Source organism: Clupea harengus, chromosome 3, assembly GCF_900700415.2.
Source record: "Clupea harengus chromosome 3, Ch_v2.0.2, whole genome shotgun sequence".
Taxonomy (NCBI): domain Eukaryota; kingdom Metazoa; phylum Chordata; class Actinopteri; order Clupeiformes; family Clupeidae; genus Clupea; species Clupea harengus.
In genome coordinates, this window is record NC_045154.1 from 12,145,263 (window position 1) to 12,166,758 (window position 21,496).

A 21,496-nucleotide genomic window follows, 5' to 3' on the forward strand; every position below is an offset into this window, starting at 1 on the left:
AGGTCGTCGGGCGTGGCGCAGTCGCACAGCTCCCGGAACAGCTTCACCTTGTCCTCCAGCAAACCCAGGATCTGCTCATCCTTATGGTGCAGGAGGTCTAGAGGCCAGAGATGAAGAGGAGAAAGAGGAGACACGGGGAGAAGTTAGAGGAGCTGAGGAGAGTGGACGAGGCCCCGTGTGGGTGAACTTTTCTCCAGGGTCAGGTCTAGTGAGAGTAGGACGTCAGGGTTTACCTCTCATCTCTTTGGCTTTGCTCTCCTGCAGACGTTTATCCTCCTCGCTCTCACTGGGGATCCCTTCATCCTCATCCTTCTCTCTGAGGAGCGGAGGGGAGGGGAGATGGGGGGTGGGGGGCGGTAAAGAGGTGGAATCAGGTCATTGTCAAATATGTGCATGTATGTGTATATGTGTCTGCGTGTATTTGTATGTGTATGTGTGAATAAACATGAGTGAGCAAGAGTGTTTTCTCTTTCCATCTCTGTCTTTCCTTCATCCCTCCAATGTCCCCCTGCCCCTTCACTCACATGTTCTGCATGGCGTTCTGGATGAGCTGTGTCCAGGATTTGCGCTCGTCCTTTGAGCTGGCGTACACCTCCACCATCTCAGGCAGCGAGCCGGCCGTGATCAGGAACAAGGCCTTCTCCTCATTGGCCACCTCACGCACAATCAGCTTATGCAGGGAGATCACTGTCGAACGTTGGTCCTATAGGGACCGAGAGGGAACCCGAGAAAGAGACAGAATTTGAGGGAAGACAAAATATGACGCAAGGTATGTAGTGTATTAAAACCAGACACTAGTCTAGACAGCTAATGTTACACAATTGATTGTGGTGTCTCAACACTACTGGAACGTTACATCATCAACTGATACGCTGGGAGCGCATGTTCACCAAAGGGCAGTACTAATGTGTGTGAACATACCAGTGAGGCGAAGACGTATTTTTGATCTTTCTCTTGCAGGAACACAAGCACGTCGGACAGCAGCAGGGCCTGAACATCTGGAGAAGAAAAAACAAAGAAAAAGTGAGTACGTGTTTGTGATTGTATCTCATCCTTAAGAAGGTCAACCCACAGCCTCACGCCCCCTGAGAATTGACCGATTAGCAGAGTACAGTCTGCACAGCAGTCCCAGATATAATCCTTCCAAAACACAGGTCACAGCACATGGGACACTAGTGTCCAGTGTCTGTACACCAACATCTGACAATCGATCCAATAACATGTTAGAGTAAGTTGTTCATAACAGCCATCAGTAACTGGCTTTTTATCCAACTCAGTTGCATATTTTTAGCACATTCAGGATAATTCGGCTTAAGGAAATGCGAGTCTGCACGTGTCCATCCGCTGTGTTATGCAAATTGGAAATTGATACTCTCCTAAGCAAGGGAGGAGTTATGAAGAGATGTGGATTCGACAGGATTAGACTAGTAAAAATTGGCATTAAAAAGTTTGATGGAAACCCAGCTGCTAAGTCCTAGTCTCCGAGTCCCACCTTTGAACCTGCCGGCGGAGGTCTTGAGCTGCAGCGGTCCGTCGTGGTGCAGCCGGCGGCCCCTCATCAGGTCCTCACGGGCGAACATCTGGCCGCTCTTCATACACATGATCGACTTGCTGTCGGTGCGGCTATGCACGTCCTTTAGCCGCCGCTTCTTCTCGTAGTCGTGTACGCGGTTGTCCACGGCCGTGATCACCTCCTTCACCAAGCGCAGTGCACGGGATACCTCCTCATGCTCCTCGTCTCCATCTGCAGGGGGGAGTGATCTTTAGCTAGTTTTTGTGCACAATGTGGAAAGCTGCCTTTGCCTTCACCAAACCTAACATGGACTGTAGACTAGACTACAGAAAATATCACATATTTATACAATAATACAAATACGCAAGATATCAGTACAATGCATTTGCATGTACAGGATAAAGGTTACATAACAAGGCAAAGCAAAAGCAAAAACCGACTAAGAGAAACTACAAATATGGGAGGCGGAGAGGGACAGTGCGGGAGGAGTTATGGAGACAAATAGAAAAACAATATTACATCAAAACCTTCCCTTCTGCTGCGGAGTCAGATGAAGGTTCATGCCCAGTACAAATGGAGGTGTTGCCACATGCGGATTATGCCTTTAGTGACCGTGGGAAGTATGTCATTTGAAGTTTGAGTGGTACACCACAGGAAGTCGGATGTGGTATATTTTGTGCCCGATAATGGAGTGAGTTCAATGTATGGATCTTAACAGATATCTAAATGGGTTTTCTCTCATACATGAGAAATAAATGTTTACATGTTTTTCCCTACCTTTTGTGTGCTGCAGTATTCTCTGGATGAGCACAGGGTATTTGGTGATGCGCTGCGTGACCAGTAAGATACACTCTGGAATGCTCAGCCTCCGAACAATCGCACTGCTCATCTTTTTCTGGAATAAAATAAGGAACACACACACAAATATATATATATATATATATATAACATAGAAAAGGGGAAAACACAAAGTTGTTAGACATTTGTCTGAACTTAAATCCCACTGGTTCCACAGTAAAGCCTACCTTAATGAATGCCTGGAATCGCTTGTCTTTGGCGTGGAGCTCTTTGTAATAGTTTACGGCCTCGTTGTGGCGACTGCAGAACCTCCCGTAGACCTTCTTCATATGCTCTCCATGGGAACCAGAGAACTGGAGAAGCAGAAATGCTGGTCATTTCAACACACATACAGTATATACACACACACACACACATACATTTCTGTCAATTTCAATACACCTCTATAATAAAACAAGCCCGGTATTCTACACACGCACCTGAGAGACCAGCACGTCTCCGATCCTGTGCACCAGAAAGCCTCTGTCTGCTGCGGTGGCGTCCCGCGTGAGCGGCGTCTGGCTGCGGCGCTCCATCAGAGAGCTCAGCAGGTGCGTGTGCAGATCGGCAAGCTCGTCCAGGCAGGGGAAGAGCCGCTCCAGCGCGGCGCCCTCCACCTGCAGCTCCCGCGACAGCCCCTTGTAGTACACCTCGGCCATGATGCGCAGCGTCCGCACCTGGTGAAACTCCGTCTGCATCAGCTCTGCACACACACAACCACAGGGCCAGCCAAACGCCGACATCACTACCGGAGCTCGTCAATATGGCAGACGTCACGTCACTGAGCAGTTACTGATGATGACCGTGACGACGCATACGGTTAATGGACAAATCGTTTGTTTATTAAAGAGTTTTTACATCTTACATCAAACTTACCCAGCTGTTCTGATGATGTACATGTGTCACGCATGCGATACCGCGGAGCTACTTATTTGAGTGTCATTTACGGAGATGTGACTGACATGACTGACTGGACGTGTAGAGATTTTGACCTCTAGAGATGTGGTTTTGGTCAAAAGTTATGAAATGGTAATGTCCTTACCATCACCAAAAATGTGTTCCAAATGAAGCACCAACTTGTAGCTCCAATATATTCGAGAACGTTTCGAGTCATTAAAGATTATAAATATTAAGGGAATAGAAATCCCCAGTTGTGGTAGATCTGAGGACTTTAAGCAATTGGGCAATCTGTGGGGTTGGTTGTGTGGCCACACTCAGAGTTAGTGTTTTAAGCTATTTTGTGGGTACCGTAGATGACGTCCTGTCTCTTCACCACGTCCTTCTTGATCTGCTTCAGCTGCTTCTTGTCCACTGTTGCACTCCATGAGTCAGCCTCTAGCTCCCGCATGTCAGCCTCAAACTCACACAGCAGGTGACTGTCCGTCTCTGTTCCTGAGGAACACACACACACACACACAGGAATTTAGATTTAGTGAATAAGCCACTCTGCATTAGTGTGCATGTGTGTACGACTTTAAGATCCAGGCATGTTTGTATGTCTGGTCAGCCTCCTGATGGTTACATACCCTCATCCGTCAGGGACTCAGTGGACTCGTTGACCTTGCTGGTCTTGTGCAGGGAGTCAGTGGACTGGGAGAGAAACCTCCTCAAAGGCATGTCATCATGGACAGGGCTACAAAGAGGGATGAAGGTGGGGATGGAGAAAGAGAAAGAAAGGGAGGGAGGGAGAGAGGGAGGGACAGACAGAATGAAATGACAGACCGATATGAAAAAGCACTGAGTGAGAAAAGTTTAGATGCAGAAGTGCCACACGTCTGTGCATGTAAATGTGGTGTAATTTCCTGTACATGACTGTATTTGTGTAGCTGTTGTCTGTGTGTGTGTGTGTGTGTGTGTGTGTGTGTGTGTGCATTCCTGTGCGCGTGTGTGTGAGTACACATGTAGGTGTGTGTGTGTGTGTGTGTGTGTGTGTGTCTTACCCAGCGATGTTGGAAATAGACACGCTCTTGGACAGTGGGATGTGTCCACTGAAGGACATGATGCTGCTCGGGCTTTTCCGTGGGGGATTGGCTGGAGTCTGATCATCAGGTATGGTGAAGGTCGACTTTGGACGGTCCCGAGACAGCGATGCTACTGCTGTGGTGGTTGAGAGCAGCACAAACAAACAGTCAGAGTCAGTCAAATGAATGGATTACCAGGGGATCAGGCACAAATCAATGATCAACCACTCAACCCAGAAGTCAGTGCAAAACACAGGCAAACATAGGCTATGGTGATATTTTGCTGCACATCCCAGGCTTACCAGCGGGGGCTGCTAAAGAGCAGAGAACAATTTTGTCCAACAAGCACTCACAAATATTGTGTTTATTCACACATTTACCACAGTCTAACACCAAGCTCATGAGAACGACCCCCCCCTCCAACACCCCCCTCCAGCCCACCCCCAAACATTCATACACACACACACACCATGCATATTGCATGTGCATGAGAGTTTCTTACTTTTGTTTCTCATGGTGACCCCATGCAGTAGAGCAGAGTCAGGCGGGGCCATCAGCTGCTGCAGGGAGAGAACAGTCAGTTTGTAATGGGTAAGTCTTCCACACGCACACAAGCGCATACAAGCGCGCACACACACACACACGCACACACGCGCACACACACGCACACACACTTGTTGGCTGCTGCTGGGAGAGAACAGTCACTTTGTAGCACACAGATATTTACCCTGCACATGCACAGTATGTGAAGTCATACACACACACACACACACACACACACACAATCTAATTTACTACACTACACTAGCATGTGATGTATAGCCAGTTATGGCCTAGGTATGTTTATACACACAGGAAGTCACATGTCTAGAGCTGTTAGAAATGTGGAGAGAGAGAGTGAGAGAAAGAGAGAGGGAGGGTGAGAGAGAGGGAGGGAGGTTGAGAGAGAGGGAAGGAGGGTGAGAAAGAGAGAGAGAGAAAAAAAAAGGAATGGGTGTCAAAAAGAGCAAGAGGAAGTGAAGAACAACTCTGCAAATGCTACCTTCATTTTGACCTTGGCACACACAGGCAGGTTCTCTCGACAGCCTTTGTGAACGTGTGTACTGCAATCTGAGTGAGAGAGAGAGAGAAGAGAAAGAGAGATGACACAAAACAAAACTTGAGCCAGCCTCAAAAACAACATAACAAACAACAGCATCAACAACAGAAGAAAAAACAAGCTGCTTAGATTTCACTTTCAGTCTGTCAGTGCTAAAAATCAGTTGTCAACTGTGAGCAAGTCACTGATTAAGACCACAGAGGCAGTGCTTCCTGCTGCTCTGACAGTCCCCAAGTACACACCTCTACCCACATGAACACACACACACACACACACACACACACACACACACACACACACACCTGTTTCTCAGTTCTGTAAACACCTCTTCATGGAGAGAAAAAAAAACACTGGCAGGGACACACCCAACAACACCAATGATGAGAGAATAAAGATGTTAGAGCAAAGAATCAAGAATACACACACATGCGTGTGCACACACACACACGCATGCGCGTGCACACACACACACACACACACACACACACCAGCTGCTTCTCCCTAACATACAACAGAAAGTTTAGTATCTTTGCTCTCCAACATTCTTCACTTTGCATTTCAATGAGACAGACTTGTGTGAGTGTGAGAGAGAGAGAGAGAGAGAGAGAGAGAGAGAGAGAGAGAGAGAGAGAGAGAGTGAGTGAGTGAGTGAGTGAGTGAGTGAGTGAGTGAGTGAGTGAGTGAGTGAGAGAAAGAAAGGAAGGAAGAGAGAGAGAAAGAAAGAGAGTGTGTGTGTGTGTGTGTGTGTGTGTGTGTGTGGCCTATGATCAGAACAAAACATATGACAAATATATCAGATCGCTGTTTTGTTTGAGTAATCCATTATTACATCCAGACCAATTCATTGCTCTCCTGTTTATTACAAAAGCTGCAGTGTGTTAGTCATAATGCTGAAGTGGTGCTAATGCTATTAGAGCATGTTAAGTGTGGTTGTAAATCTGCTACTGTGGCTATCACTGATACACTGATGCCTCCCTGCCTGCTCCTCCTAAACACATGCACCATCTGTGATTGCAAACCCTTAAATACCCCAGACATGCACCCCATTGAAAGAAAGTCATTCTGTATGACGCTATCATACACAGGACAACGGTGCAGTTACATTTTCAGTTATAGTAGAAACACTTTGAGAAGCAGAGAACATTCACTTCCTTCTTTTGGCACAAGACTGCAGACTGGGTAGGGGGAGGGAGTGAGAGATGGAGGCGGAGAGATAGAGAGAGAGAGAGAGAGAGAGAGAGAGAGAGAGATGGAGGGGTTGGAGAGAGAGAGAGAGCAGACTTGATGTTCTGTCTGCTGCCAAAGGGGAAGGGCGAAAGGGTGATGCAACTCCAAGCAATAATCTCTCTTTCTCCCTCTCTTGCTTTTCTCCGTCTGTCTCTCTCTCGCTCTAACTCTCTGTCCCTCTCCCTCTCCCTCTCTCTCTCTCACACACACACCAAGCCTCTTGTCTCCAAACAGACTGAACAACAGACAAAGCATCTGTCCCAATGACTTATGGGAAAGACTCTGAAGTGAGGTGTTTGTGTGTGTGTGAGAGAGAGAGAGAGAGAGAGAGAGAGAGAGCGGGACAGAGAGTTAGAGAGAGAGAGAGACAGAGAGAGAGCATTTGGGTAAAAGTGAGATATGCGTGCTACTGACAATGAATGACAGGCAGTCTTAAATGTGTGTGCCAGACTAGCGCACTCCATCTGTGGAAGACTTGCCTCTGTGTCAGAACAGAATGCTCCCATTCCAGTCATCCATTCCACGTCCTATACACTATACCAATGCAGGCTTTGTAAAGTCACTGAAGATTGGGCAATGGACAGACTTCCTGGTGGGAGGGGGGGGGGGGGGGGGGATATGCTGACAAGGAAAAGTACCCATGCCTGTCTGCCTGTCTGTAGCCATGTTATTTTGGTTCTGGTGGGGGTTTCATAGGGAACACACGGGGGAGGCTTGGGCACATGTTGAGGTCTGTCGGGGCACGTGCCCCTGGGGGCGCCAGGTTGGCAGCAGCGATGACTGTCATGGTTGGCAACCCTAAGTGAACACCTCGGTGCCCTGTGAATACAGCCTGGTCAGCCCACGTCCACTTCCCCTGCCTGACAGTCGCACCCCTTAAAGAGGCCTGTAGTGGAGTGGAGTGTCGGATACGTGTGAAGGTTTCTTTGTAATGTTATTCATTTTATGGAAACAGGAACACTGATGGTACGCAAAGAAGTGATACTTAAGACAAGTAAGGGGAGCCTTTCAAAATCCTCTGGCCTCAGGTCCTCAGTTTTTAAACATGAATAAATTGAACATAAAATACTTATCCTTAAATGGTAAATTGTAAACAACATTACTGTACACCAAAAATGAAAGAAGGTGACTTTGGAGAGCGACAGTGGGAGAGTATGTGGGCTGCCTGCTGAGAAGTCAAGAAGAAGAACAGATCTTATCGTCAATGCAGACTTCTCAGAAGATCAACCTCAGAGCAGAGGCAGAACTGATGTCACTGTACTTCAACATGCACCACGTTCTTACGTCATTTCCTCAGGAACAAAACCATACACACATACACACAATTAGTCAGCAGCCGTGCCTCTCAAGATCTACAGTCCGTCCACAGCTAGTCACATCCTCTGAACATATGTCATGTGACTCAAATGGGTCAGTGTGTGTGTGTGTGTGTGTGTGTGTGTGTGTGTGTGTGTGTGTGTGTGTGTGTGTGTGTGTGTGTGTGTGTTTGGTGGGTCTTACTGTTGCAGATTAAGGCCTCTTTAGTGTTGAGGGGCTTGCTGCAGTGCTGGCATGGAGTGGAGGGGGCATTGGTGATGGCACTGAAGACGTGCCCGTTTGAGGAAGCCTTCTCCTTTTCTTTGGCATCTTTCTCTCTCTCTCGAAGCCGCTCCTTTTCTTTGTCCTTCTCCTAAGACAGACAAATGTAGATGCATAGGCCATTCAGAAAAGGTTTCATTCATGCTCACTTTAAACTTTACATCTGGACCATTCAGAAAATGATCACACCGTGTGTGGGGATGGTTGCAAGTGAAATATTTCCATATCATTTTATTCTGCTCAGTGAAGCTAATAACACAATGTTCACACTGAAACTGATTAAAAGGACTTGAAATGCCAAAAAAGACAAAAAAATACCAAACAAACATATTTCCACGTCTGTGGCGAGGTGTAAATGAGCCTTCGGGCTTCCTGACTTGAAGTCCCCCTAGTCAGAGTTTAACACTAATGCCAAGAGAGCTTGTCAAACTGATCTCAGCACAGCAACTAGAGACTGAAAGACTGATGGCACTTTTACCTGATTCCACCTGACCGGACTCGGAGGTGAGCTGGTAGAAGTTATTCTGACAAAAAAAATTGTTTGCAGCCGCTTTACAACGCCCACAGGAAGCTCACAGGATGTGTGAGGTGGTGAAGAAAGAAGGGCGCCTGTTCTGCTAGAGGACTACACCTTCAGCCCCACAACATATGCTCATCGAGTCACTCCATGTACTAATACATCCGACTGTCCATCTCAAGACACCATCAATGGTGATGACTAACACACTAACACATTTCTAGAGAAAGAGCAGCATCATGATGCGGTCATTCATGTTTATTAAGCCCATGTGCTTGCTCAGTTTTAGTAATGCAAACGGAACACAACAGAACATGAGTATTTCCAATGAGACATCGTCTAACACACACACAGGCACGCACACAGGCACACACACACCAACGCCACCACACTAACGTCTGCAAACACAAAATGAATGGTAAACATAACTTTGAGATCTCTCTCTCACACACACACACGACAGAAAGACACACACACTATCGGATTAATGAGAGCACAGACACTAAAAACAGGCACACTTACCCACAACAGTACTGAGTGCAACACAAATGAAAAACAAAATAAACACACCAACATGCCACAATCTAAGGCACTACAGTACCTAACACAGACACAGTCACACTACAGTAACCAACCCACAACGACCCACACATGCCAGTAACTGACAGCAGCTAAAACAGGGTTACACAGGCTTGTGATGTCCCCCTCCCCCAGGACACTGACCCTTGACCCTTACCTCTACTGTTCTGTCTGTAGCCCTGATCTTCAGAGAGCGGCCCTGCGCCAGAAATCGTCGACCCAACATTACACCACACCGCCAGTGTTCACACTGGAAGTAGTGCGTGACTGAGCACAGTCTTTATCTCTGTGTGCATGTGTGTGTGTCGGTGTGTGTGTGTGTGTGTGTGTGTGTGTGTGTCTGTGTGTAAGAGAGTCTGTATAGGGTGAAGGCTGTTCCCATGACACCAGCCACCGAGCAGTTCGTGGAGGAAGTGAGTTTGAAGAAGCAAGTGTGTGTGTGTGTGTGTGTGTGTGTGTGCCACTGCCACCTTGTCTGCTATTCCTGTCTGTTTTAAAGACACAGAGCGCCTCTCAGTCAGACTCCTGGGTGTTAAAGACATTCTCTGACTCCCACTTGGTGGTTAAATATCGAGTCATGGTGGACTGATCAGGAGCTCAGGAACACCACTACTCTGTTAGTAGAAAAGGAGCGCTAGCCTCTCCACCCTACGACTCAATCAATCACTCACTCTAATAAGGGCACTAGTGCTTTAAATTCAGCCCTATTGTGTCAGCGCTGAGGAGCTGCTGCTGTGTTCTGCGTTGCAGGGCTGAGGAGGGGAGGCATCTGCGGCACATAGCAACTTCCTGTTGGACTTCCTCAGTTCAGCTCAGCTGCACACAGATCTGCACGCATTCTAGCTGCAGCGATTTCAAATCTAGACTGCACTCTGATGCTTTCTGTTAACTGATTTAATGCGCTCTACTTTTTTTTTTTCGCTCTATGTTTCTTTAGCGGATCTTATGCAGCCTTATGCAGGCTGTTAAGTGTCTTCACCTGACAGGTTCTCTCTCATGCACGCACCTACGGCACGCACAGCATGTTCACACACACACACACACACACTCAACCCGGAGTGTTAGAAATAAACATGGCCCACTGACAGTAACTAGCACATACATACACACACACACACACACAGCTTTTGACATCCTCAACACACTCAACAATACACACACTAAACAATACACACACTAAACAACATGGCATTTGTTAGGGTGTACTTTTTAGGGGACTAAACAAGGCACACATACAAAACACACACACACACACACACACACACACACACACACACAGATAAAGCAGACACACACACACACACACACGCACACACACACCTCATGCTCCAGAATACAAGAGGACACAAGTAGTTGATATTGTGCAGTGTTAATGCTGAGGTGTGGGGTTTGCGTTGGCACTGGAGAGCATGTTGATGCAGGCAGCGTGTGTGTGTGTTTATAGGGGTGATCCGGTGTGTTTGGAGAGCGTGTTGATCGGGGACTCACCTTGTTTTTCTTGCTCATCTTGCTCTTGAGGTAGCTGAACGTCCGACTGACCTTGGTGCCCGGCCTCCCCTCACCGTCACTCCTCAGGGGGCCTGGGTCCTCCTCTGAGATGCTGAGAGAGAGACAGAGAGAGAGAGAGAGAGAGAGAGAGAGAGAGAGAGAGAGAGAGAGAGAGAGAGAGGGGAGGAGAGACCAGGATACATAGAGAGATTTAAAGGGGTGAATAACAGGCCTAAATTCATTAATAAATGTAATGCTCTGGGCATTTCAAATCCTTCAACAACCAGTGAAATGTTTAGGAGAGGCAGAATGAAAAAGCTTCAGCTCACCTGTACTCCAGTGATCCGGACGCGCTGCTGTAAGACGCCAGACCTAAAGCACATCAGACAGACGTATCAGTAACAGACAGCGGGGATGGTCCACTGGAATGGAACTAAATGGACCATGCAAAAATAAGGGTAACTCTCAAGAGCTTCAAAGTAAGAGCTCATTTTCCGTATAATTCAGTCATTAAATGATAGTGAAACTACTCAAAAGCTTCAATGCATGCAGCGCTGGGTGAAAAACAGGGGGACCACACATGCTCCACATGAGAAGACATTTATAAACATTGTGTGAGTTTCCAATAAACTAAATAGGATTTGAATGATTTCTAGATAAAGAAAGCCTATCTATATTGTATCTATATAACAGTCAGATCAAGTGGAAAACTGTACTATGTAGGCTACAAGTGGAATGACGCACTATGTAGACTACAAGTGGAAAATGCACTATGTAGACTTCAAGTGGAAAATGCACTATGTAGACTTCAAGTGGAAAATGCACTATGAAGGTTACAATGAAATGTATGAAGAGCCATGACAGACTCTTAACACTAAAGACAATCTGCACATCTGCATGTGTCTGCTGCTTTGGTGTTGAAACTGAAACACCCTACTTCTCCTTTCTCTCCTTTCTCTCCATTCCCCCACTTTCTTCTTCACTTTCTTCAAGCTTTTCAGCGTGAACGAGGGAGCGAGGGGGACGAGGGACTTGAACCTTTTCTGCCAGCTGCAAAAACTAAAAGGAGCCTTTGAAAGGTGTTTATGAGGACCCGGGGTGACTTTAGGGAGTGGGGGAGGCCCATACGGAAATTTAAAAAGAGTGAAGAGATGGAAATGTTTGGAGAAGGAAGGCTAAAGCACACTGGCCACACTGAGACTTTGAGGGGAGGTGAAAAGGGGTGCAGCCTGATGGATGGCTGAGTTTCCTGGTAAACATTTTGGAAATGAGACCCCACTAGATGCTGATGATCTGGGTGAGGAGTGGAGCAAGACTGTCAGGAGGAGAAGGAGGATGAGGAAGAGGAAGAGGAGGAGGAGGAGTCCAGAGGAGGAGAAAGAGGAAGTTGATTCTTGAGAGAGCAGGATCGTCAGAACTTCTATCTGCCCTTACCCGAGCAAGCAGGCAGAGAGCGTATTCACACACATAGATAGTTAACAGAAATCTCAGATTTCTTTTTTTTAAAACCTTAGTGCCGTGAAAAACACAAAGACAGTGCTGTGCACAATAGTACTGTGCTTGTGTTCAACGTCTTTAATTCATCAAGTTATTAAATATTACATTTATATTTTAACATATAATATAATATTATATTCTGGTTCTAGATCAGATCGATGGAGCATTGAGATTTAGAGACCTGGTGCTACAGACCAGATCAGACATGAGGCACACTTCCCAAGCAAGCAGATGAGTATTAAGTGTGTGTGTGTGTGTGTGTGTGTCTGTGTGTATAGCTGTGTGTACACGAGTGGAATGTGATTCACACTGCAGGCAGCGGGGCAGTTAGGAAGGGCAGACACTTACACAGGGGCTAGTGAGGGAGTGGGGCTTTAACTCAAGGCATTAAGGAGGTGTTTGGGAAGGGTAAGGCACGTGCCCCTGCACACTTATGGACATCACCGGGGTAGGGGGGTGGGGTGGGGGAGGTTGTGGCACAGGGCAGGGGGGGCGGGTGGCGGAGCTGAAGGGGGCAGGAGGGAGATGCTGGGTTGGGGGGGCGTGCAGTCCTGGGCGTTACTTACTGACTGCCTCCTCCTCATCGCTGGATGAAGAGCCAATAGAAAAGTGGGTTTTAGATTTGGGGAGGAGCGGAGAGATGCTGAAGGAGAAGGAGATTCGTCTCTTTGGTTGCACTCGTCCCATCGCTGGGGGGGGGGGGGGGGGGGGGGGGGTACCCGGAGTAAAAGGGCAAGAGAGAAAACCAGAGCATTAAACAGGTAGGGGGGATAGCGATCCCTCTCTTCGTAAACACACACAGTCCCACTGTCCACACAGCTGCTGGGATGACGATAGAAAGGATGACTGTACGTATTCCGTGTGTGTGTGTGTGTGTGTGTGTGTGTGTGTGTGTGTGTGTGTGTTGAGAAAAGTAAGTGCGGTGGATAGATGTGTATTGACAGCAAAGTGTGTATTTATTAGTCAAGTGTGTGAACGTGTGTGAAATCTGCGTGTAGGTGAGTACAACGTGACTGAGTGAAGACAGAGGGATAGGGAGAAGGTGAAGCAAAGAGAAGGGGAGAACAGAACAGAGGAATGAAAAGAGTACAGGTGGGTGGATATGAGAGAGGGAGAGAGCAGAAACACCAAGACCTCAGTGTGAAAAGTTATGACACACGTGGCTGACAAGTACGTGACATGACAGAGAAGTGTGAAGTGTGTGGCTTTTCAGCCGGACATGTGACCCCTCACACCCAGGTCAGCACACTGAGCTCAATGCTGTTGGGGGGACAAAGCTTGAGAACCTGCACTAGGCCCGCCCGCCCAGTGGGTATAATGGCTACAGCCTAGGAGTGAAAATGATCTACAGATCTGTCGATCACTCAGATGTTGGTTGAAGGGAGAAAGATGTGGGATAGAGGGAGCTGGGGGGTGTTTTAAGTGTGTGTGTGTGTGTGTGTGTGTGTGTGTGTGTGTGTGTGTGTGTGTGTGTGTGTCTGTGTGTGTGTGTGTCTGTGTGTGTGTGTGTCTGTGTGTGTGTGTGTCTGTGTGTGTGTGTGTCTGTGTGTGTGTGTGTGTGTCTGTGTGTGTGTGTGTCTGTGTGTGTGTGTGTCTGTGTGTGTGTGTGTCTGTGTGTGTGTGTGTCTGTGTGTGTGTGTGTCTGTGTGTGTGTGTGTCTGTGTGTGTGTGTGTCTGTCTGTCTGTCTGTCTGTCTGTCTGTCTGTCTGTCTGTCTGTCTGTCTGTCTGTCTGTCTGTCTGTCTGTCTGTCTGTCTGTCTGTCTGTCTGTCTGTCTGTCTGTCTGTCTGTCTGTCCCTCTGGGGGGTAGGGACTCACCATCGAAATCTTTGGGACTGATGGCTACCATGGAGCGAGACTTGGTAAGCGTGTGTGGAGGAGGTCGGTTCAGGTTTCTGAGGAGTCCGACTGACTTCTGAAAGACACACACAGACAAAGGTAAAGGCATTAACAGAAGCACCAATCAACAGACAAAATACACAGAACACATACTGATCTAACACAACACACACAGAGAAAGTTAAAAAGGTGTGAGTACGTGTAATGTGTGTGTCAGAATGCATGAAAGCGTGAGTGTGTGTGTGTGTGTGTGTGTGTGTGTGTGCTACCTTGATTTCCAGACTGCTGCAGTCTACCATGTCTGTCTCCTGCTCCTCTTCTGTCAGAGAGACCAGCGAGCGTCCTCTCTCCCCCCGCACTATATCCCGGCAACGGCCCGTCTCCGACACTACACCTACGGCCGGAGCTGCACTTTCCTCCTGTTCCGCAGACAGACCCTCTAAACTGGAGCTGTGGAGTGTAACACACACACACACACACACACACACACACACACACACACACACAGAGAAAACACATTAAATATGTGACAGTGGACATAAATATCTCTGGTTTTACAGAGATGCGTCACACACCAAAAAATAACACATACATACAGCAGACACACACACACACACATACGCTATTTAGAAACAACACACACACACACACACACATAAGCTATCTAGAAACAACAGACACACATACACTCTATTCACAAACAACAAAGTGGTCAAAACACACAAAAACACAGGCACATCGTGACTACCAGACACAACGCACATCACAACTGGCAGACAAACGCAAGCCGCAGCTGAGGCACAAGCACAGGGCAGGCTGGGAACATGCTGTCGAGAGGAGCAGACACACACACACCAGACATCAGATTTGCCATATCTGCCCAGACAGACCCACACATGAGCAAATCATTAATGAGCAAGCGCACACAAACGCACGCACACACACACACACACACACACACACACACACACACACGGTCTGCTGAGGAGTTTAGTTTCAGTTACCCATGGCAGCTGCCCCACTGACCCAGACAACACACACACACACACACACACACACACACACACACAGACACACACACACCAAATTCAGCTACCATTGCCATCTGCGGTGTTGTCTCGGTCTATACATGTATTCGTCCACACACAAGTCACCTGTGAGTAAATCCTGTGGTAATGGTACATAAGCTCTTGAAGGATGTCTACCTCACGCTGCACTGTGAGTCCCTGTTCTATCTGAAAGATGTGGTGTGGTGTGATGGACTAGACAACTGCCCCTTGAAACTGATGTCAGCAACTTACAGGAATTAAGTGTGCTTTTTGTGCTTTTGAGTGTCTGTCAACCTGAGGTTAACCAGAGTATATTAAACAGTGAAGGAGGAACACATGTAAACTCTAAAAACTGAACACACACACGCACAAACACGCATACACGCACGCATGCACACACACACACACACAGCAGGAAATGAAAATAAAACAACTGCATGCACATACATATGTTAGTTAGCAGACAAAACATATACATAACACACTTATATGTGTATTAATTGGTGCAGGCATAAATAGGCATGCAAATGCACACACACACTCTCTCTCTCTCATTCTCTCTCTTTCTCATTCGCTCTCATTCTCTCTCATTCTCTCTCACACCGAATGAACTGCTACACACATCAAAGTGTTTCAGTGCTCATCTGAATTTTTCTGTCTGTGCGTGTCCTACCTCCTGTTTCCGATCTCTTCTAGGGCAGGACGGAGGATATCTGAGGGACACCAGCTCACACTAAACACAGGAGGAGAAGAGAGCGGATGGATGGATGGATGGATGGATGGATGGATGGATGGGTGGATTCATGCATGAGGATAGATGAGGAGAGGTCAGATGAGAGGTGGCAGATGGGGGTTTGTGCAAAGAGATAAAGGTATGATGAGAGGAACGGAGTGAGGAGATAAATGAATTTGGTGTGAAACCACAGTAGGATCAGAGCGGGCAGACAGACAGACAGACAGATAGACAGAGACAGACAGTTGGGCTGAGGTGTATGACTAATGAAGACACTCTGGCTACAGAGATCTAGCGCAGTACGTATAAGAACATGTTTCCGTTGCCAACAGCAGAGTTGGTGGGGTGTGAAACAGTGTGGAGGAGGCCTTCAGCTTTGACAACACTGGAAAATCTCTGTGCCAGCAGGGCCAAAGGGTTACAACACGCCCGCCCCCCCGCCACCCCCCAATCATCACTGTAGAACAGCACTCAGAGGTCTCCATGGAAAAAGGGAAAGACAGAGAGAAAGAGGGAGCAGGGAGAAGGGGATACAGAAAGAAAAGTTGGAGAGAGAGAGAGAATGCTTTGTGGTACCTTCTTCTGTGGCCCGTGGTCTTTGTAGTCTTGCCTCCACCAGGACTGCGAACAGAGGGGCTAGAAAAAGAAGGATGAGGAATGGTCAGTCTCAGAAAAAAGTGCCAAACTCATTAGAAAAAGTAAACAAAAGTAAAGCTAAGCTCAGACAAAATGATTCAAGATTTGCAGTGATGTCAGAGGAATCATCATCATACAAGTTCTGTCTAGCATACCCATCTCACTCTAATGCACCCATCACCCATCACCCTTCACCCTTCACCCTTCACCCTTCACCCTTCCCCTAACCACACCCTGGCCTAGCTGGAACACTATGTGTGATACAAATGTGTAATATGCACAGCCAAAGGCATATTTGCATCATACAAGCAGATGCAAGCATGCATGCATGCACGCACACACACACACACACGTAAACACACACGCGCAAACACACACACATGCACACACACACACATGTAAACACACACGCGCAAACACACACACACATGTAAACACACACATGTTAACACACACACGTAAACACACACGCGCAAACACACACACATAGCATGCCTCGGTTCACTCTTCATCAGGCTTAACCAGACAGACCAGCACTGCTAACTACAGGTGCTCTGGTATGCTCTGTGGTTGTGTGAGAATGCTACATCGATGTGTGTTGTTGCTGTGGATGCACCCTGCGAAAAAGACTAGTTCTGCAAGTATGTATGAGACGTACGGTATCTCGTTGGGGTTTTGTGTACTGTGGTCTGTGGATCTGTGGGTGTACAATGAGGTCTGTTAGGTAGGTAGATCCTGAGGTACCCCACACAGAGACTACAGAACACACAGAGGTAAACCCTAAAACAAGCCTTTTTCAACTCAAGTATGCGTCTTTGTTCAGGATTCTGGGGATTTCCAGGTTAGATTCAACAATTAAATTCTATTTGATTTATATAGGTGCATTACAGAGCCCAGGGCCCAAACCTCCCTCAACAAAGCTATCAGACCAGCGGACACACATTCCTCATGTAGGAGTGTTGTGGTCTGTGGTTTTTGTGGGCATGTATCGCGGGCATGTCTGATGGGTGTGTCCCCATGCGAGAGTGTGTGAAGTGTGTGTCTCACCTGCACGTGTTAGGCTCTGCCTCGGATGCGGGCCCTTTTCCTGGCCCCCAGCTGTGCCGGCGGAAGGGCGAGAGCGGGCGCATGGCAGGGCGGAGCAGGGCAGACCGGGCGGGCACCTCCGTCACGCGGTCCTTTCGCTCCGACTCCTCCACCTCCGCGGGAGCCGCGCCCAGTGCCTGCCACGACTCGGTCGAGCTCCAGCTGGCTCGGGCATCAGAGGGGTCGGAGGGGTGGGTGCTGGGGGCCTCCTCTTTGGAGGGAGGGGTCAGGGGAACCTCACTGGTACCGTCCACAGCAGGAGCCAACACTTCAGCCTACAACACAAGGGCCGAACAATCAGAACTGGGTACAGGGTAAGGACACAGGGATGAACTATCAGAGTGGGGTAGAGAAGGCGAACTATCAGAATAATCTGAGCTGGGTAGAGGCAATGCCATGACAAATGTGCTAGCTTTAGAAATCGTTTGGGGATGACAAATCTCTTAATCTGCTGCGCAGAGTGTATTTCAGATAAAGAGTTAATGCTGAGGCTTTATGCAAGACTCTAAATGGGCTACACTGGGTCTGAACATTACTGGCAAACAAGTGAGCCAGCTCCAACACACACACATTCACACACACACACACACACACTCACACAGACATGCTGTAAGAGTTCTTTCCAGCCTCATAAATGTTATATAAGAGTCAGGCGCACCCATCTGGGAGCAGAAGGAAGACATCATTGCCATCATTACGCCAGAGCAGGAGAGAACAGAACCATCATCTCTCTCCAATTTGTGTGTGTGCATGTGTGTATGTGTGTATGCATGTGGCGTGCGTGCGTGTGTGTGTGTGTGTGTGTGTGTGGGAGGAGGGGTTATTATAACGAGAGAGAACATAAAGATCCTGAACTCAACCCCTTAAACTCTCAGTGAAGGTGTGTGTGTGTGTGTGGGGGGGGGGGTTATTATAACGAGAGAGAACATAAAGATCCTGAACTCAACCCCTTAAACTCTCAGTGAAGGTGTGTGTGTGTGTGTGTATTGGCCCAAGTGCGTGTTTGGGCAAGAGCCATGGGCGGACCCCTGGAGTGAACAGATGCTTTGACAGCGCACTGCTAACAAGTGGCTGGGCATTACAACACAAACCTCTAGAACAATCTCCTGCAACACAGATAACGTTACCCTCTCCAGTACGTGTCCATAGCCATGGCAATGTGTGCTACATGTATATAATGTTTATATGTGTTTGGTGTGGTATGGTGTGTATATGTGTCTCTCTTCTGTATGCCTGTGTGAGTGTGGATACGTGTCTAGTGTTTATCTATATATACCATGTAAGTGTGGTATTATTATGGCTGTCTGTTGGTATGTGTGTTGTGTATTATTGTTATGGTGTTTTCTGAGGTTGGGAAGACCTTTTTCTTTTCTCCCACAAAATCATCACCAAAATGCGCTCCTATTCTAGCTGTTTTCGTGTTAGAACTGGTTATCTGCTTTCGGCGCTGCCACCACAGCTGAGCACCAAACATGTGTGTATAGGTATCGGATTCTGTTCACTCCTCACTCCCCCCTTCTGCACTCACTTTAACCAAAACACACACTAGCAGCTTGCCTATCCTCAGGGCCTCATGGATCTCTGTTGGTGAATGAGGAGGGATTCAGTCACCACGTCATGCCTGCTTCTTTTAACAAATGTGTGTGTGTGTGTGTGTGTGTGTGTGTGTGTGTGTGTGTGGGCCAGTGGGCCAGTCGACCTCTTGTTTTCTCCAAGAGTCACATTCTGTTCAGTGTTGGAATAACTCTCCCATCAGACTGTGATAAGCAGACTTAAGGGAATGCCTGATAAACACACACTATCTGAACAGAAGAACTCTCTAACACACACAGACTCCTCCACCTCTCCCCCCCCCTCTCTCTCTCTCTCTCTCAAAGTGCCTGACATCACTCACACTCAAATCTTTTTTGGTATGTGGCTGTTGAAGCAATCTAAGAACAAATCCTAATGTGTTGTTAGTGGCTCCAGTGCATCAGAAGAGATGCTCTGCGAGACTGAGACTGCTGGTGGGGAGGGGAGGGGCTGCACACAGCAACAGCAGTACTGGGCCCTTGGGTACCAATGTTTCGTATGCACACCAAAAAAAATAAAAAAAACCTGTATGCCATTTTTCACGCTCACAGTCAGATGCATCAAGACTGAAATTAATGTGAGAATGTGCGTTTCTCCACGACAACTTCATGTCTGGCGTACGCACATTTCCCCAAAAAATTCACAGGCTACGCAGGGGCTGTCTGTAGGCCTTCTAAATCATTTGCAAAGTATTGACACATGGGCCTTGAAAATAATATCACATCAAGATGAATGCAGTTAAATAAATGGACACGTAAGCATGTGCAAATGCAATGCTATGCCAAACAACCAGAGCTAACAACTGGAAGTAGAATATTGACTTATTTCATAGAAAGCATTCTCATTCTAACCCATCAAAACACCGTCCCCCTGTTCAAGGGCTGCTAAACTCCCAGGCTGACCGAAGATTACATTGTGCAGCTCTGACATCACCTCATTTATAGATTTGCTTGCTTTTGCCATTTTGTCTCGATCGGAACACAGGGTGGCCCCGGCCTATTTACATTCATTAGCGTATTAAAATGAGTGTAATTGAGGGAGGAGAGAGGGTGGAGTGCGGTGCTCAATTTCTTGTTGATCGGGATGTACAAATTAAAGGTGTTTGTAATCTTGTGTATGCATGGTTTCATACATCTGATTTTTTTTGGTGTACGCAGCTTTCCATCTTCATGCGTACGGTATGTTTAGTATGAGGCTTTGTACATGAGGCTGAGGCTCCTGGAGAACAGGGATGCTGTGTGTGTGTGTGTGTGTGTGTTTGTGTGTGTGTGTGTGTGTGTGTGTGTGTGTGTGTGTGTGTGTGTGTGTGTGTGGTTAAGGTGGTCTGGTCATTTAATCATGATTGTTTTCTGGCAGAAGGCTTGCTGATGTCATGCAATGATGTCAGTGAGGAGAGAGAGAGAGAGAGAGAGAGAGAGAGAGAGAGAGAGAGAGAGAGAGAGAGAGAGGGAAAGAGAGAGTGAGAGAGTGTGTTTGTACTCCAAATATATTCACAGGCATCCAAAGCCAATAGAGATGAATGTGGAATGCATCGACAGACACAGAGTAAGTAAGCCAGTAAGACTAGCACTCTTCTAACAAGAAAGCAGGGCCTGATTACACACACACGCATACATACACACACACACACACACACACAGCAAAACACCTCCATAATACTACCTCACTCACCTTAGACACAGTGTCCACATCCTTGTCCCCTTCTGCCAGTGAGTGTGTCTGGACATCTGACTCCACAGAGACCTTCTCTGTGGCTGGAAACATGGAAACATCTGCAGAGGAGACACCAAGATCAGAGATCAGACACACAGTCACACACAAGACCCTGTAAGGCTTGACAACCCTGACAAACAGACAGACATACATACACACGAACAGACAACAGACACAGATACATACACAAACCCACAGAGAGAGAGCGAGAGAGAGAGTGAGAGAGAAAGAACTAGTCACAGTCGGCAGAGCCAGAGCCAAAACACTCATGTACACACACACACAGACTTGAACCTGCCCAGCTCTGCCCTTGCTCGAAACAGTACAGCCCAAACCCTGCTCTGCCCACTCCAACCCAGAGCACTCGAGGCCGGAGGCCCTGCCCTGCCCTGCCCTACCCTACTCAGCCCTGTGTGATGGGAAGCTAAGCTGGGTGTTGTGGGATTGCCTCTCTCCATGCAATCTGGCACAACAGGAGTTGAGGTCATCCTTCCAGATAATCTTATTCAATTTGTCTAAAGAGGATTTTTGTTTATTATTATCATGGCAAGGAAACTGACCATTTTTACTGTG

General features: G+C 47.5%; 1 protein-coding gene across 5 annotated transcripts in view; it reads right to left on the reverse strand.

The window, feature by feature from the left end:
* Nucleotides 1–21,496, reverse strand: part of akap13 (A-kinase anchoring protein 13) — a 90,467-nt gene that overhangs the window by 8,275 nt on the left and 60,696 nt on the right. For 2 of the 5 annotated variants that reach the window (XM_031564588.2, XM_031564585.2), the window contains exons 10-32: nt 20,882–20,982; nt 17,600–17,913; nt 16,493–16,552; nt 15,857–15,916; nt 14,404–14,584; nt 14,114–14,210; nt 12,863–12,985; nt 11,129–11,171; nt 10,800–10,911; nt 8,138–8,306; nt 5,354–5,421; nt 4,814–4,871; nt 4,291–4,447; nt 3,877–3,983; nt 3,599–3,742; nt 2,791–3,053; nt 2,539–2,664; nt 2,291–2,408; nt 1,493–1,744; nt 922–998; nt 525–703; nt 234–316; nt 1–97 (exon numbers count right to left, since the gene is read on the reverse strand). The exon at nt 1–97 is cut by the window's left edge and continues 92 nt beyond it. In XM_031564588.2, the coding sequence (XP_031420448.1) occupies nt 1–97; nt 234–316; nt 525–703; nt 922–998; nt 1,493–1,744; nt 2,291–2,408; nt 2,539–2,664; nt 2,791–3,053; nt 3,599–3,742; nt 3,877–3,983; nt 4,291–4,447; nt 4,814–4,871; nt 5,354–5,421; nt 8,138–8,306; nt 10,800–10,911; nt 11,129–11,171; nt 12,863–12,985; nt 14,114–14,210; nt 14,404–14,584; nt 15,857–15,916; nt 16,493–16,552; nt 17,600–17,913; nt 20,882–20,982 (2,989 nt within the window). The remainder of the gene's footprint in view (nt 98–233; nt 317–524; nt 704–921; nt 999–1,492; nt 1,745–2,290; nt 2,409–2,538; nt 2,665–2,790; nt 3,054–3,598; nt 3,743–3,876; nt 3,984–4,290; nt 4,448–4,813; nt 4,872–5,353; nt 5,422–8,137; nt 8,307–10,799; nt 10,912–11,128; nt 11,172–12,862; nt 12,986–14,113; nt 14,211–14,403; nt 14,585–15,856; nt 15,917–16,492; nt 16,553–17,599; nt 17,914–20,881; nt 20,983–21,496) is intronic. The other 3 variants (XM_031564586.2, XM_031564589.2, XM_031564590.2) reach the window with 3 other exon arrangements.